The 18,664-nt window shown below is 31.9% G+C and overlaps 1 protein-coding gene and 1 long non-coding RNA gene across 3 annotated transcripts in view; one reads left to right on the top strand and one right to left on the bottom strand.

Moving 5' to 3' along the window:
- LOC148628885 (sodium leak channel NALCN-like) overlaps positions 1-16,923 on the bottom strand; it is a 33,961-nt gene extending 17,038 nt beyond the window's left edge. The window contains exons 1-14 of one of the 2 annotated variants that reach the window (XM_088596296.1): positions 16,810-16,923; positions 14,651-15,162; positions 14,261-14,344; positions 13,401-13,540; positions 12,485-12,616; positions 12,051-12,196; positions 11,659-11,801; positions 10,490-10,594; positions 10,042-10,263; positions 7,937-8,104; positions 7,509-7,568; positions 7,076-7,207; positions 4,841-4,984; positions 84-158 (exon numbers count right to left, since the gene is read on the bottom strand). In XM_088596296.1, the coding sequence (XP_088452422.1) occupies positions 84-158; positions 4,841-4,984; positions 7,076-7,207; positions 7,509-7,568; positions 7,937-8,104; positions 10,042-10,263; positions 10,490-10,594; positions 11,659-11,801; positions 12,051-12,196; positions 12,485-12,616; positions 13,401-13,540; positions 14,261-14,344; positions 14,651-14,941 (1,842 nt within the window). In that variant the 5' untranslated portion in view covers positions 14,942-15,162; positions 16,810-16,923. Of the gene's footprint in view, positions 1-83; positions 159-3,859; positions 3,995-4,840; positions 4,985-7,075; positions 7,208-7,508; positions 7,569-7,936; positions 8,105-10,041; positions 10,264-10,489; positions 10,595-11,658; positions 11,802-12,050; positions 12,197-12,484; positions 12,617-13,400; positions 13,541-14,260; positions 14,345-14,650; positions 15,163-16,809 lie in introns of both variants that reach the window. The other variant, XM_088596301.1, reaches the window with a different exon arrangement.
- On the top strand, positions 5,280-8,433 carry LOC148628886 (uncharacterized). Its single transcript, XR_015924812.1, has 3 exons — positions 5,280-5,368; positions 6,782-6,853; positions 8,295-8,433. It is a non-coding gene; the product is annotated as an uncharacterized LOC148628886 (long non-coding RNA).
- Positions 16,924-18,664: the final 1,741 nt, after the last annotated feature.

Genomic DNA, 18,664 nt, shown 5'->3' with positions numbered 1-18,664 from the left:
ATATTCTGGTTTATTGCATCCAACCCATTTAATAACTGAATAATATAATATATCCCCTAATAATTTTTTGTTCATCAAAGTACCTGTTTAAGCTTTTTTAAATCTTCATCCAATTCCAAGTTGTCCAAGATAACAGCAACAAACGAACTTATCACAATCTATCATCATACAGTAATTGTAATCAATATTTGTGAAATGTACATGTGGTCTTGTCAGTGTATGTACATGAAATATTTTAAACATAAAATGCTGAGAATTAAAGCAATCAACTTGAAATGCATCACTGTAAAAATAGTTATTGATATTTAATACAAAATGTGCCTTGAATTTTTCATTACCCTGTTTAAACACAATGACTTAATTATTATATTCTTTTATTGAAGAGACTATTCATATGAAGTAAAACTACACAATTTATAAATACAAGTCATGCAAATGGCTAGGTACAAAATCTAAAATTAACATTGGTACATAAGCTACATGCTATTAATGCAAACTTTGATTCCCCATACTTTTCAAGCTTAAACTTCAAGATAAATAATGGTTTAAGTACCATTTTGTGTAAGAATCAGGCAAGCATATTTCTCAATTTGGTCTTTTTTGCCTCAAATATATTCAATACATCTAGAAAACAACTGAAAAGCTATTTAAATTATCCTGAAGCATCTGTGACATAGATATTTTTGACTGATTATATAAGGAAGAAGTGCAAGAAAATTTTTCCATAATGTATTTCAACTAAATTTGACCTATTAATATTTTAAAAAGGCAAATTTTTGAAACACTTTGATGGTTATTTCTGGAAGTTATCAGGCATAAATACTTAGTTAATGCAATAAAATCTCAGTATTTTTTTTCTTTCAAGAGCCACACCTTATACACATTTTGCCTGATTCTTAGATAAAGAAGTACTTAAATAGATAATTAAGACCAAACAAGGATTTAATTCAGAATTTTGTACATTCAAAATTTTAAAATCAGTATGAATCATCATGGTTTTTTTTTTTCAATTCCAATTTCTGAATCTTCTAACATGATCTGCTCAAATGTAATTTCTACAACTATGTAATATGATGTTGAAAAAGGATAATAAAAGATCAAATTTTAATTAGATTGTTTTAATTTGGACTCTTACCTAGTAATTGATACAGTTTGAGAATATCAAATAAAAAGTAAGATGTTTGTAAACTTACAGGGCAATATTAAACTCTCTTAAAAAAATTAAAAAAATCAACATTTGTCATAATAATCTTGAAAAGACCTTTGATTTTCTGGCTTTTCAGTTTAAAGAATGGAAACTAATTACTAAAGACTAACAGGCAGACAGACGGACCAGACAATAAATATCATAATTCTGTTGTGCGTTGCTTTAATATAAGGCCCTAATTCATGTGAACATTTTCAGATTTAGCATTGTTTAATTGTTTTTCAGTTTTATTTGCACAGTAAATTATGAACTGAAAACAGAGAAAATCAGGATGAAATATCTACCATGGAAAAAATCTTACGTGAGTTGTTGAAAAATATTCAAGATATCATTCTGAATTATTTAATCCACTAAAAACATCAAATTACCAAAAATCTGCTGTTTAACACTATAATTCTATCATTAGCCATATGAACCATCTTTGTGATTTATCAACCACTAATAAATACACCATCTACAGAAGGTCACCTTTCCTCATAGCTTATGGGGATATCAGAAGTCTTTTTTGTAAAATCGTAGATTTAAAAGGGTGCGAGAACATACTTCTTGGTAAAGTTAAAAAATAAATATTTCATATCAATTTTCAGAACATAAAGCTTTTCAACAACAGGTTGAATAATCAGGAAACCAGTTCACAACATTTATGTTAGTCCATAAAAAGGGTGAAAACTTTGATGGTATATAAATAGTAACGTACAGGAAAGGTGTAAGAAGAAAGCAATATAAATACACTGAATATGCATAAGTTTAAAACTTGTTCCAGTTTTTAAAATAGAGAAGAACAGTATAACAAGGAGGTGAGGATAAACATATACAATCTATATGACAGGTCATTCATGTGTATGTTGTCAAAGAAATCAAAAACCAAACCCAGATCAATATAATATTTTGGTAACCTAGGCAACAATTCTCTGTAAATTGAAGACAACAGTATTACAACAGCATACCATACAAGTACAATATCCATATAAAGGTATAAAGAACACAGTAGCAACCCAGTGTTTGATTAAACTTTCCCATGTAATGGCACATTACCACTTTTTGTAACGATCTTATTTGATATTTTAATGAAATATAACCTGTGTCATGATTGCTCTAAGAATATAAACAATCAGTGTCCTCCCCAGGCAATTATAGCGCTGTAAATTGCAGCACTATGATTTTGTAGCACTGTGCTATCAGTATATATTTTAGTTAGAATGCACTATTGGCACTGTGCTAAAATTTTGGAGGAAGGCCAAAAGAGCTGTGCTATATTAAAAATACAGGGAAAACTCTGAACAATTACAGTTTTTTTTATTTCCTAGTAATTGGCTTCCCTTAAATTTTGGATTCATTATGTTGTAACTATGTTGAGGACTTCAGTATAAATATGATTCTGGAATCTTTCCTCATTTAACTAACAGCAAGTTCATAAATTATGTACCAACTGGACATGTATGGCTCCACAATATATCCAGTACTATAGATTTATTAAGGAAAGGTTATACCATAGTAACCATGGTTATATACAATACATGCACATTGCAGAAAAATATCAAATTTATTTGTACGATCAGATAGTGAGGGTTTCCAGAGCTATTCTGACTGCTTTGTATTGAATACCAATGAATTTGATATTTTCCAGCAATGTACATGTATAGATTTGATCCTGCAACTGTATATTATAATGAAATCTAAAATAATCCCAGGGAAAAAATGATTATTTAATGCCATCAGTTGAATGGGGTCCTATTAGGAAGCACCCTAAAACTGATTACCTGTTTCCTGCATCAGAAAGCTTACCGGTAGTTGCAGGATAAAAATCAAAGAAGCAAAAATATTATCAAAACCTTTCCCTGTGTTTAATACTCAAGACTAAAGTCGCCAGATTAATGGTTTATTAAGCTGTTGGTGGATTTAACAGCAAATATAGGACTAGTATGTAGTAAGGCCAAATTTAATGTTTACCAAAAATGAATTTGAATTGTTCTTTTTATAAAAGCTAACAACAATCAGTATAAGTTGTATAATACAGCTCTCAATGGTTTAGACTTTAAGCCTTGGATTCTATCATATCTAAATAAAAACATCAAATTAGTGACTTTTCAACATCATTCAAATTAAACAACCATTATATATTTGAACCATAGTACTTAAATACATCTGTGTAACTATAAACAAAAAGAAAACAAGTGTTAAATGATCTACTTACTGCTATTCATTCAGCACACTCATGACACAGGCTCTATTTCTATGCAATGTGCACAAAAATAAAATACTTAAAATTGCTTTACTCTTATATTGCAAACAAAATTCAACTTAAAATAAAATAAAACTATGTGAATTCCTTCAATCAATCCAAACAAAAGTATAAATTACTTTCTAAGATTCTTTATAAAAATTCTCTATTTATATATTCATATTCAGACCTAAAAACAGTGCTATTTCCCAAGAAAACAACATTGACACCACAAAGTGACCCTTTCTTGACACAACTGAAACTTTTCATTTAAATAATAAGATAAATTTGGGAATCAATAAACACTTACTGGTATGCTGTAAAACTTTAGAAATGGATTTAAGTTAATATTAAAAAAACATTCAAATTAGACCAAGAAAGGGTCTATACTCCATCTAGGTCAAGACAAGGCAGACAACCCCATTACTCACCAGAGTAACAAACAGGTGGTAGCATATGAAATAAATAGCTACCAACCATGCAACTTGACCAGTTCGCCACATCGTCACCTGCATGATCTCAGTCCAACCTTTATTGGCTAATATTTGAAACATAGACATGAATGCCTGAAAGTGAGTATGTGAAAATATAAACAGTGAATAGGTGATTAAAATGATTAGTTGGTACAACAACAGCTGTGATCCAAGCAGTGTATATCAAGGTGCTCCATGTTAGGCTTCTACTTCTTCCAATGAATTCATTTTACTTTCAAATACAAGTAAGTACCTAATAGTAAGTCAAGAAAAACTCGAAAAAGGAAAAGTATGGACTGTCCTGGATGTAGAATAATAAAAGAAATTCATAGGAAGAACAAAGCCACTTTGAAATTCTACAACGTATCTTTATCAAAATACCTATCCAAGGTTTCAACAAAACAAAAAAATAAAAATCTTAAAAAAAAAAAAAAAAAAAAAAAATATATATAATATGTAATAATGTAATATAACTGTGGATTGGTATTTAGGAGAAATATTTATAGAACTCAAAGTGTCATTTCAACCTTGAGATTAAAAATACTTTAATATGATTAGTATAAATACCATGCTCACCCTTAATCCAACTATCTAAGCAGCCATAACCTGTAAGTGGTAAAATGTCAGTACCTGTTAATTTCGACACTCCATGATTAACCAGATATAAAGTAGCAATTGTCTCTACTGGTTCCAGATAGCATTTGATGGTTGTCAACTGTCAAATCATTGTAGAGGTCTATGTTTAATTTTGAATTATGTAATTTGGTTATTCATACTTTCGTAGTGTGATTTTATAAAACAGATAATTGTCTAAAATATGTAAAAATCAACATTTATAAAAAGCTAAGTATTTTCAGTTTACAATCATCCAATGCCATCTAACACATGCTAAAAGCAAGCCCCACGGCATAATGGACCATGCCAGTCAACCTGACTTACCAAGGTTACAAACAGATGATAGAATATAAAGTATACAGTGATAAAAAAATTTAACAGTTCGCTGCCTGCTAAGTGCGCTCGAACTCCATCCATCACTTCCACCCATCCCTCTTGGGTCAGAATTTGAAACATGGACATAAAGGACTGAAGACAATAATATGATCAAATGTATTACAAAGCATGGTCAAATTCATGATCTGATATAAATATATATATTACACACATATTACAGTGCATGCAATGATGTAGTTCAGGGGTAAATGGATGGTTTTCTTTTAATTAAATGACAATCACCTGATGAACTGCCTCAGGTAGTTATCTGGATAGTTGAGAAGTAAATTTAAATCTTCCATCAGATAATTTATTTGTTGATTAACTCCATAGGTATTTGAATCTATATCTGATAGAATCCTTAGATGATCAGGTGACATTTAATCAAGAGAAGACCACTCTATACCCTGAACACCATATTTGTATGCACTGTTACAGTATACTGTAAGAGGGTTTACACAACATAAGGTTTGAATTGTAAGTCTATTTTGATGGACATCTTGTAACTTGCAATTACATTTTTTACAAGAAATCATTACTGAAATAAGAATGATATAATAAATGATGTTTACAATACAATCTAATTAAAATAAGACCTATCAACTGTTCGCCTGAATATAGCTGAAATATAGCTGCTTGGGCGTTAAACCCCAACAATCAATCATCAACTGTTCCATTCAGTCAATGCATGTCATAGCTAACAACACTCCATTCTACTTTCTGTTCAGATTACCTTTTCAGATTCCTTGGGTTTTTCCCTTTTATTATGCTTCCAAAATCATGAAAGATGAAATTTGATTGGCTGATCAGAAAGGTCTTCAGAGCAAGAAAGTAGATTGGAGTGTTGTTAGATCCTACATACTATGATACTGGGACTGAATGAAACAACTGATAGATTGTATTTTAATTAGATTGTTTACATTACAACAGGAGTTCATTTTAATGACGATTTAGAGGTTTACCAGATGACAACACAAATGATACATCCATTATCATTTTGTTCATACATAAAACCTGCTGTAATTGAACTTTAGTTTAATGATAAATTCAGTAGTTAAAAATCAAATATTTCTACTTTATATATACGACTGTACAACTTCATTCACACTGTATCTCAAAATGATAAAATGTCTTCTAAATAAAAACAAAAAAATTCAAATGATGCCCAGGCCTTCCTGTTTTGATTAACAACTATACATAAAAATTTAGAGTATAAGTTATTAAAATGAAAACCCCTGGTGTATATGGTGTAACAAATTATATGAAGAATAAAAACACATAAAAATATATTGCAAATATTATGACGATGAATAATTAATTTCATAATACAATGTGCTACACCTAACTTGCAAATATCAATATTTAATACCATAATATCAAAATAGTACATTTTCTATGTATCTAAGACTTAAAGCAATGAAAAGCATACCCAATGTTTGTCATCAGTCAAGCCTTGCAGTTATCTCTACTACCTCAATAAAACTTTTTAATCATTAACATATCCATGCAGTAAAGACAAAAGTTTTTTTTATATGAAAACTGCAATACAGCGAGTAACATAGTTAACTTCAGAAATAATGCTGGTCTTCCCTTGGCTGAATGACAATTACCTAAAGAAATATGTTAGGGAGTTAAGGGAAATTGACAAGATCTAAACTTTCTATTGTATCTGAAAGTAAGTTTAAATCTCCTTGTCAATTATCCAGTTCACAACCTAAAGAATTTCATTAGACAGTGGTCATTCAATCAAAGGAAAACCAACTCTAGTTCCTGAATATAACTATGTTACTTGCTGTAAACCATACTGTCATTTTAACATATGTTGACATATTGCTGCTATACTAATAATATCTTTCTTCTTTTATGCATGTTAATGATTTCCTTAAACAGGGCATAGATGATCACATATGGTTATTGACTTTCAGTATGAAGAAGTCTTACTGTTTGATAAACCAGGCAAAGGTAGTACATGTAGAACATGGTAATGTTGAGGCTAATATGAAGCTGAAATTCCAACTATCAGTATGTTTCAATTAATGCAGCTTTTCAGTCAATCTTACACTTAATTTATGGGGTTTTTTTTATTGAACATTAATTTATTTGCTCTGGTTTGAGAAAAAAAAACTATCAACATTAATTTTTTTCAAATTAATATCACCTTGTGGGGGCTACGCTGAATCTTACCTGAGGAAATGTAGCAAACTTGTCAAAGTGAGGTATGTTACAAAACAACTGTAAACTGATACTGGATGCTATAATCAACAGACTTATGGTCAGCATGATCAAACTGCCAAGTTTTTTACCAGGACCAAAAATCTAAAAATAAGTCATCAATATTTCATTTACAGTTAAAATAATTTAGATAATATACAGTTTTCTTTCGTTACTAAACATTACAATTCTTATAAACAATATACATTCCAAACAGCATCAGAATTGACAGAACCAAAATAATAATCAACCAGGAAAATAATTTATAACAATATAATGTACATGTAAATTTAAATCTACAATTCTATCTTGTGTAAAAAAAATGGTTGTTCAGAAATTATGCCTCATTTGAACTCATTGTTACCTAAACAAATTGTATTAACCAGGAGTGTAGTGTAATTATTACCTTGAAGCAGAAGTCTTCCAACATTGGTGATGCTTTGACTAACCTCACAACTCTCAGCACCTGAAAAAAGGGTGTTAATTCTCTCAATCATTTTTTTTTTCAAATAAAAGGTAAATTACAAATGCCCATGTAAATATAGAATACACCGAACTTATCAAGTGATGATAATTTCTTTCAATACCTGAAAAAAAAACTAAATTATCAGGGTTACTGTAACCCCTGTCAATGGTTATGCAACAATTTTTAAAGCAGAGTTATTCATGTGTCATTTTACAGATTCCGCATAATCCTGAGATTCATTTTACAATAAACTGATCTTTGCAATGGCAGTCTTTTTAAAAAAAAAAATACAGCAAGAATATACCTTAAACTTTACAGCCAATCACTTTGGCAAGTATAACTTTCTAGTTTAATTAAGAAACATATACCTGACAATATGTCAGCTGAGATCTGTACAGAGCTGGTATCAAATGTAAAGTTGTTCCAATGGCTAACAGCAACTCAAACTTATGTAGTGACCTTCTCAAGTACCCATATAGTCCCAAGCACCAAATTTTAAATATGGCCTCTAAGTCAAACAGCAAAGTAAACACAACCTACACATTAAACAAAGAGAGCAACTTATATAGTGATTAACACATATACTTCTAAAGCATATGGAAGACCAACATAATCTTGTCTGTTAAAGGATATCAGGACAATGTAATGTACAATTTAACCACTTCAGAAGATATTACAAAATTAACAACTAAAGCATATGAATTGCATGTCCTCTTTTTTTTTCAGAGTTTGAGGTTCCATAATTCTCAAATGAAAAGTCAGAAAGGAATGGAAAGTGAAATGAATCTTGACAAACACATACCTGTTAACCTCCAGGATCTCAATACAGGGAGATCTCCCTTTTTCATTCTTTCCTCAGGGGGAGATTTTTGCGCAGCTTTTTTAAATGACAATATTGAATGGATGCATATTTTTTTAATATATATTTGTTAATTATGGTTCAACAACATTTTTAAAACATATTATTACATGTATGTTCAAGAACTGCTAAGACTGCTCCAATAAGCCATGACAGACTATTTAGCTGACTTAAGCAACTCTGAATGAGCTCAAATTCAAAATAATCAGCATCTTGGTTTTGTTTGGCTGTTATTTATGCACACAAAGTGTCATTGTTCAAGTTTGATCTCATTTCAGTCTGTATCTTTTTTGCCGTTGAGAAAATTATTTCAGGATAAGCATTGCTCACAGAAATGACAAAGTAAGCTTTGGCCATTTTGGAAATAAGACCAAATCTTTGTTTGTGTGTGAAAATATCTTTCACGTCACTCATTTACCCCAGAAATTGTCAAACCTTCAACACGAGAATAATTTCCTATCTGTGGAAATAACTCAATTTTAGAATCTAAATTCCTAAAAACTACTCAACTACATCACACTTTTCTCTTTTGTTGTCATTCATTCAATTTTATCAACAAACTGAACATTTGTTGACCATAGTGATAGAGCCTGAGAGACTCTAATATCTAACAGAGAATGCTGGAAATATATGACCTATCAGCTGTTCTGCCTTTAAGAAAACAATACGATGGCCATTGTTTACAAAAAATTGCAAAATTTACCAAGTGTAAGATTAGGAGGGAGAAAAACTTTAATGTGAGAGATTTAAGCCTAATGCATGTAGTACCAAATCATAAAAATCTATCAAATTATTTTTTAATGAAAATTCATGTATAAAGATAAGGCAAACAGACAGAGGAATACCATAAGACAGGCATACAATGTATGATAAAAATAAGACAGTATCAATATTAATCTCCCATTTTCAATTTTTATCATTATTTAAAATATTTGATGAGATTTGTTCACCTTAACGCAAAAATTAAATATACTAGATTACTATGCATAGCTGCTTGTCCCTCACTGCAACTCCTATAAATTTTGTAGAATAATAAATTGCGGGGCAATATGATCGGCTACATATTGTGATTAACAATCCTGCCAAATCTGAACAAAATCCATACAGCAGTGGTTGAGGAGCTGCACCCATAAACTGTTCCCACAGTGCAGAATCCACAAAATATGTCCAATCAAAATTACGACAGGATACATGTATGATCTATTAAATATGATGACTTACAATCCTACAAAATTTGAACTTAATTGGAGCAGCAGTGCCCAAAAGCGTTCCTATAGTGTATCATATACAAATTCAACTAAGTTCCATTACTCTTTTTAAAATTTGTAGAATCAAAATAGCAGTGCAATATGATCAACTACATATGGTGACTTACAATCCTGCAGAACTTGAATAAAATCCATTGTGTGTTTTTTAAGAAGTTTAGTCCACAAAGTTATGAGTGAAGGACAGATATACAGACAGACAGAAAATGGTTGCATTGCAGCCAAGAACAAATTATGGGAATAACAATGAAACACAACTGCATCTAATTTACAGTGCATTAGTAAACTCACAAATAGGCCCATATCAGACTCTAGAAGTGTGGGGTTCTCAATATGTTTAGTTTCTTACCTCAGCATAATAGAAGCCATCCTGTTTTCCATCATTAAACTTGGTTTTGTGGTCAAATGACAAATTAGCACCAGTAATACTGCTGGCTAATACCAGACACAAAATGAATGTGTGGAAAGCATTGGAACATAGTATCTTCTGGAAGAATGGTGGAGCTAAACCTTTTGCTTTGTTCTCATCAATCAATACCATTTTCCATGTAACACCATCAGAACTAATAACCTTTAGAATATAATTGAGGTATGTGCAAGATTAAGAAAAAAAAAGGAAGTTATAACTTAAATTCAATATTTTTTTTATCACCACTTTCAATAAATTGCTATAATTTTTCATTAATTGAAACAATGTACATAGTGTGAATTATGGTGTTCATATTGCTAATTAAGCCATAATTATGCTTTCAGTCTACTTTTGTTTTGTACCTATCCTCTGTCTACATGCTTTATACCTGTGAGGAATCAGAATCAGCAGCACTACCACGAGGTCCCCACATTTGTTGGAACTGTACTCTGATCTCTGCTACAGACTCAATGATCACAGCAATGAAAATATTCTGAAAGATAATAAGAGAATTTGATCATAGACCTTTCCAAATTAATCATACAAATATGATAAAATGACACTTCAGTTGTTTACAGCGAGTATTATAGTGAACTTCAGGGAATAGAGTTGGTCTTCACTTGATTAAATGACCATTACCTGATGAAATGTTTATAATGTTTGTACTGAACAATTTACAAGGAGATTCAAAATTTCTATTTTTCCATATTATTGTCCCCCGCCGCAATGCGGAGCGGGGACATAGAAATGCTGGTGTCCGTCGGTCCGTGTGTCCGCCACGCCGTGCGTCCGAAGCTTGTGGATACAACTCCTCAGAAACGGCTGAACGGAATTTGACAAACTTTTGTAGGATTGTTTGTCACCATATGTAGTTTACCATACTTAACCACTATTTTGATTTGACAATTTCCATGGGAGTAATGGGACTTTGTTCATTTTTCACATTATTCGCAATAGGAACACCTTGTGGATGCAACTCCTCAGAAACCACTCAACGGAATTTGACCAAATTTTGTAGGATTGTTTGTCACTATATGTAGTTCATTATACTCAACTGCCATTTTGATTCGTCAATTTTTATAGGAGTTATGGGACTTTGTTCATTTTTCACGTTATTTTTTGTTGTATGAAGAGGTGCCAGTAGAAGATGATATCTTTCACATGGTAGATGAAGGTAAGTATATCATCTCTTGCATCCAAGTTGCTTTTATAGGGATGGGACCCAGTTGTTCTTGGATAAGTCAAATCATTTTGTTGTCATCATTGTTGTTTTGGAATGCCTGCTTGAATCACCACATGGACTTATGAAAGCACGTAAGTTTTGAATCTGCTATTTATACAAGTGTCAAACATTTGTCATTCAACTCTTTCTACAGCAGTGGGGGACATATGGCTATGCGTAGCATTCTTCTTTAAGTTGAATATGTCTGATAAAAATCCTATTTGCTGTAAAAGTAAATATAATTAGTAACCAACAACAAATGTTTACATCTTTGCACAAAATCCTATCATAATAAACTCTATTGATTGAAAATAATATCTTGAATATTTACTTACCTTTACGAGCCAAGCCATCAGAAAAATCAAAGAGATGAAGTAAATCAAAGTTAGTTCTGATGGTAAACTGTCAATGGCTTCATACATCAGGAAAACCCAACCTTCTTGAGATCCTGCCTCATACACAGTAAAAAAACTGGTCACTGAAAATTACATTACTGAATACAGTTAAATCCACATGTACTGAATTACCATTATTCATAAAAAAATACTTCACTCCTTCAAGTGTTAAAAGGCATCATCACTCACACATTTTTAAAAAAATATAATTAATTACTTTATTCTAATTGCGAGAAATGTAATGTACAATTAAATTCTTATACTTTCAAACAGTAAATCCCTTCTAATAAACAGTAACTGAAAGAATGAACTATCCTCCGTTAAATACTTACAAAAGTCATCGAATCCATTGAATCCTCTCTTAGCCTTAGACAGGTCTAACTTCATACATTTCATTCCTTCAGGACATTGGTAACCATGTTCTGGGTCTTCTGAACAGAATGAATCAGGAATGGCAAGATCTAAAATTGTCAACTGACTGAAAATTGAATAAAAAAGAAAATAGAATAGATGAGTAATTAGCCTTAAGAGGATGAATTAGTTTATCATCTTATAATAAATATAATTTACAGTGTTTATAAGTAGCTCATCTAATCTGTTTTTCAAAACAAAACTGTGAAGCATTTTGGTGTAAATTGGCAGATTTTGAATTTGCAGTTCTTCCATTGAGAACAATGCTAATAAAACTTGATACTTAAAAACTTGAATTCATTTTCTATCATACATGAACTTGCATAGCAATATCATTATTAAATAAGCTCATTACCTGGTATTACTAACATCATTTTTGACACAATGGTTTTTTAGCTCTCCAAAGAACTGCACACCAAGTATACCATATAAAGACATGAAGAACAGGAAAAACATGGATACATTATATACCTGGCGACCAGAACGTCTGTAAAATATAGGAGAATCTATGTGTAACTCATCATGAATACATTAAATGCCTGTTTGCCTGTTTACCAAAATGTCTGAAAGAAATTTAAAAAGGAGTTAAATTCCAAATTTCAAATCCATCTCTTCCTTTGTTAAATATCAAACATCATTGACTATGGTTCAAAGTACATGATTACAGTTTAAGTAGCACTCCAGGTAAGAATTATGCTTAATGTGATTGGAAAGCCTACATATTTTATTTTTGATATTTTGTTTAAAATGTTATAGTTAACGGAAATTAGTATGAGGCTTTTCATATAACCCATGCTCTTAGGATATAAAAATTGCATAGAATGTACTGGAGAATTCAAAATTAAGGGAGATAAATCTGTAGATGACACAAAAATACAATAGGAACTATTGGATTTTCAATGTGGATTATATCCTAAGAGAAGACATATTGGAATGAATGATAATACATTTCATCATATAGACCTACAAAACAACTTAATGAAAAAAATGAAAATGTGCAGCCTTTTGTAAGGTATATGTACCATATATTTCAGAATTTGCATGATTCTTACAAAGAAATCAATGTTCTTCATATTGTTAATAGTACAATATAGTAACCTACATGTCAACAACCATGTTTTGTATATAAAATAACTTCCTTTAGATACTAAATAATTTTTCAAAGGAAGTGTTGCATTAAACACATGATAATCTACACTTTTCTTCTGTAATACAATGGAGTATTTTTTAAACAGTCACCATGTCTACAACTTAATCATAACTTAGCTTACTTGAAAATAGAATTAATTCTGGCTTTAGGCAGTTGGAACTTCAGGAAAACTCTGAAGACTCGGATCAATATCAGTGGCCTAGGACATCTCAACACAGATAAATACCACTCCTCCTGTACTAGATTTGTCATCTCAAATACCTGAATAAATATTAATGATGATAATATAAAAGAAAATTATTGTGTACTTTTAAATAAAGAAAGACAAAACTATTTTTATCATTACCCATAATATACCTAAATCATATCTGCAGGACTTTCAGTTTTTAGCACTTATGACATCCCTGGAATTTTTCATTAAAATATTTATTCGACAAAAGGACTGAGGCACAAAGAGGTATGTTATCTACATCAAAACTAAAAGGTTTCTAAAATATGTTGAGTGGAATTCTTCAATGAGTTTCTGAAATTTGCATCATTCTCAAAGAAGGAAAACTTGTAGTTACTAGCAGATACCCCTTTGTTTTATCAAAAGAAACAAGTCCTGAGTATGTCATTCTGCCATTTTTAAAAAAAAATAATGTTCCCTATTCAAATTGCATTGACCGTTATCTACTAATCTGGAAAAAAAGTCACTCCACTTTGTTAACACAGAGTAAAAACTATGGAAGTGGTACATGAGAATGCAAAATTTTTTCAAAATACATGTAGCAATCCAAAACAAAATATTTGATTGGCAATAAATAGTCATACACAACCTTTGTCTGTTTTTTAAGCAATTACATGTAGATTAAATAATTGCATTGAAACAGTCCTATTTCACCACCTCCTTCAATTTAAATCAAGGAGAAGCATAAACAGGACTTGTTTTTATTAAGTCAGAGAATGACATTACAAATAAAGTTTAAAGAATAAACCTACCTGTAAAACAACTGACACCCAAAGACATAATACCATAAATCCATCAAACTTACACCAACGGTCTTTCAAGTAGGCATTCTCACCCTGAAAACAGACATCACTTATATTGTAAATTGTAATGATAACCTATCAGATATAACTCACTAGCTAAAATTACACTGATGTTTTACATTAAAAAATGAAAAGCAAGTCACAATAGTCGATTTGAAGCAAGACTTTACCTTAAAGAGATTTTTATCTTTATATTTATCTAAAATTCACAGTTTTATAAATCAGATCGTTAATAATTAACACTTTAATTAGAAAAAATCATGTCACACGTTTTATGTTTGATTCACTCAAAGAGTAATACTTAACAACTTTCGAAACTCAATTAGTATATGGAATTACCTTGTAAATGCCTCTTATGTGCATTTTAGCAATCATCTCAGCTGAGAAAAGGAAGGTGACAATCAGATCAAAGATGAAGGTCAGGTACATCAACTCCTTGTTCTCCCGGAATGTGTGTGGTGTGTTCATACTGACAGAAAGGATACTGACCAGTGCACATACTCTGAGTAACCTCCTCACAAATGCCTTATTAACCCAATCAATGTCTGCATTGTCATTTAAGTTTTCATCTGGACCATAATCCGCTACCGGATGGCTTTCTTTGAAGCTGGTCTTCCTATTGACAAGCATTTTGACAAGTCCACTAGGTTTCAGTTTGTGGAATACTATGATGATGACCTGGTTACATGTACTTTCACATTTTAAATCTTTGAGGGTTTCATTACATTTTTATTCCAATAATTAATTACCATTATCTAAATTAAAATCTATTATCTAATATCACCAAGAGCTTGTTAATATCATTTATGTTACTAGATAAACTGTAATGACTATCTTCCTTTTTTTAAACTCTGCAAAGAGAAAAATAAATGGAACTATGAGATTTAAAACCAGTGTCAAAAAATTGCTCAAATACATGTACAGTGTTCATTCCAGACCATGCCGATATGCCACTGGCGCAAATATTTTATGTATGGTGCACAAAAAGTGTGGCATGTGGGCCTTCCAGGTGCAAAGTATTATGTACATGTAGGTCAATCTCTGAATTTCCATATTTTTTTCGGTTCCATGTCTGGAAGCACCAGTGGCCTTGACCGTTTCATAGTAAACAGGAAAAACAAAAGATAAAATATTTTCAGCATGCAGGTCAAAACGACTTACAGAAAAAGTAGGCGGTGCTGCAGGGGACATGACCTTTTCCCCTGACCCTGCTGATGGTACCCTATAAATTACAGATAAGCCGACTGACAAGAAACCAACAGACACGATCAGAGAACCTGGAGAACTTTGAATGTCTGTGGGCCTGGGTGTGATATGATCCTGATAAGAATAGTCTAAATGGAGATGCAACATCAAAATGAATGACAATTTGAATCAGCGGAATGTCATGATAAATAAACCACATCTTTTTTGTATTTATTACTGGAGGTGTATACAAGTACCTCACCTGATAATGAAACCATAGAGTGTATATAAACAATTTATTTGACAGTTGAATCTCTCTTGTTACAAAGGTATCTAAAAATGATTCTCTATCATACAGCCATATTGGCCCCCATTCTTATAAAAATGGCCGTTTGACTGTAAAGGGGGCCACTGGCCCCCTTTTGCAATTTTCTGGAATGAACACAGCATGTACACTATAAAATGTTGCCTGACACTACAGAAATATATACAATGTGCAGTAAGGTTCACCCTGGAACATATAACTAAAGCAGTGGCTCCTCGTCCAAACATCCGGTTTGCATCAATAACATGCAGAATCGTGACAGAAACGTTACAGAAATATTGTTGGACTTATCTGCAAATGTACGACTATTAAAGGCTTAGCAAGCTTAGATGCGATAACTTATCCCCCTAACACTACGTTCCGTGAGTGCAGTGTAAGGGGGTGGTGTTACACTATTGTATCTATATCGAACTGTTTTTCTATTCGTGTTGTATACTAGTCGGGCTGCATATTTGATAGTGGAAGCAAGCCCTTGTGCTTGAAAATGGATGGATTTTATGTTGGTCAGACACAGAAAAAGTCACAGAAATTATTTATTTTGTATTTATTAGAGTAAATGTGCGAACAATTAACCTGTAGAAGATCCCACTGCCTAGAACTAAATGTACTTCTTTCAATCATATACATTGTATTTAGTTATCTATATGTAGGACTGTGCATAAATGCTACATCACGTCATCAGTGTATTTTCATTCTGATATGTTAGTCAGCATGACAGCAACTTTCATCACTATTTTATGTACAACCACTCACTGTCATTTGTAATTGATGAACTTTTTACTGAACAAATAATTTAACAGTTTTAAAATACACGTATCTACTCAGAATCAGATGACAGTCAGCTGGTTCTATTTAGCCTTAGCCGGCTTAGATAAGTTAGGACAGTATTGTATTTTGTTTTTATTTAAATACTGTATTCTTAGCACTAGAAAATTTCAAACATGCCAATGTGTCCCTTTACTCCATAATCTACAAATCTTACACGCACTCGTTTTTCAGGTAACTGTAAGTTATCAATATCATTCATCTCTACATCACTTTCTACCATCTTGAATATTGATTATTAGCGATCGATGCCCGGATGTTTTCAGATTCAGCAGCATCAAAGTTCTGAAGTACTAATTGCGATATGGAGTTATCGTTCCTGCATGTATATTTAGATAAAGTTTATTATTCTGTAAACTTCAAACACAGGCATGGCCACTCAAAAAAGCAAAAAAGCAATGGTGCTTCCCCCTAAAATTAAAACCTAAACTCAAATACATGTGAGTACGTACTGTCCTATATTTTAATTTTTTATTTGGAAGTACTTCATTTATCTGCGTGTAGACCTATGCTTTATATGTTGTTTGTGCTGTGCATGCTGTGCTTTACATGTATGTAATTATGCTTTGTTGCTTTGTTGTGTTTTTATAGAATATAAGTCGGTTTAAGAGCTCATGTTTGTCTTAATGCCGACTTAAAATGAAATTAACTTTAGTTTATACTTTATGCAGGAATGAGAGTAAGGGAATATGTATACACCCCACATATAAAGTCCCTGTTTTGGCATTGACAATTCGAAAAATTTGGAATAAGTTCTAAATTTTCACTGGAATGCGTTCTAAACACTGCATTGGCCGAAAGGGGCCACCGATTCCTATAGCAACGAAACATTCTCAGTCACATTTACAAACCCACGAGATTTCAAATGATACTAAACAAACTATCCCGTAGCCAATAGTTTAGAAATAGTAGAACCTTGTTCAACAAATTTATTATAAAACACAACTAAATCATCTGATGAAACGTATCGAATCGATTCTCTGAAAAGTTATGGTCGCGATGTTTTTTTTATTCACAAGCTATACGATGAGCCAGGCGACCATGCGAGAAGTTTGTAAATCTCGCCTTCGGTTAAAAGGGTGTATTGCCATTTCATTTTTGCCAACAAATTCTACTAAATCTTTTCACAAAAATCCAATAAAAAAACTAAAAAATACTAACAAACACTTTTATATAGATATTCATGTACATCAGTGGCGGATTCAGAAGGAGGGGGTTGCAGGGGGGTTGGCACCCCTTTTTTATTGGAAAATTGGTCAATTTCATGGGTAAAATTGACATAAATGGCAAATAATGTCCTAGCACCCCCTTTTTCCGAGGGAAACTCGCCTGGCATTCCTCCTTTTCAAAGTGTCTGGATTCAGCCCTGTACATGGTTGTATAAGAATTAACACAGGACCTTGGGGGTCGTATATTTTTTTTTATTAAGCGAACTCCTATATTTCAAAAGTAATATCGGGGGTCAGCGAACCTTTTTTCCTGACATATTAAAAAAAAACATTTTTTTTTAAATACATTTTTTGCATTATTTCAAATACTATTTGCTCATTGAAAATACATACTTTTGAATGATTTTGCAAGATGACAGAGAAAATGTTTCCGTGCAATAGGAATAAGCCCTAATGAAGTAACAGAAAAGATACACAATACATACAGTATTAAATGCACAGAAAGCATCAAAGCATCTAGATAAAATGACAACATTTCAAAAGACAGATCACATGTGGTAATGTCATATTGTGCACTGCCTTTCAATACATACATGCGAATTCTAAAAATGGAATTAAGACAATAAATAAACTAAGGCCAAAAAATGAAGCAGCTAGCAATAAGCATATTTACTCATTAGTATTGATGAAAGCTGATCAGATAGCACTATAAGCAAGCAATAATAATAAAAACAAGAGGCTCCCAGGAGCCTGAATTAAATTTTTGCCTTTCAAGGGCAACAACTCTAACAAGAAGATGTCCGACAATTTTGGCTCCATCAAGGCTTGGTAGGACTTATCATAAGGATA

This window comes from Perna viridis, chromosome 1 (genome assembly GCF_037379345.1).
Source record: "Perna viridis isolate PV_CMFRI_1.1 ecotype Kerala chromosome 1, ASM3737934v1, whole genome shotgun sequence".
NCBI lineage: Eukaryota > Metazoa > Mollusca > Bivalvia > Mytilida > Mytilidae > Perna > Perna viridis.
Note: the sequence above shows the minus strand (reverse complement) of the source record. Positions and strands in the feature narration are given on the sequence as shown.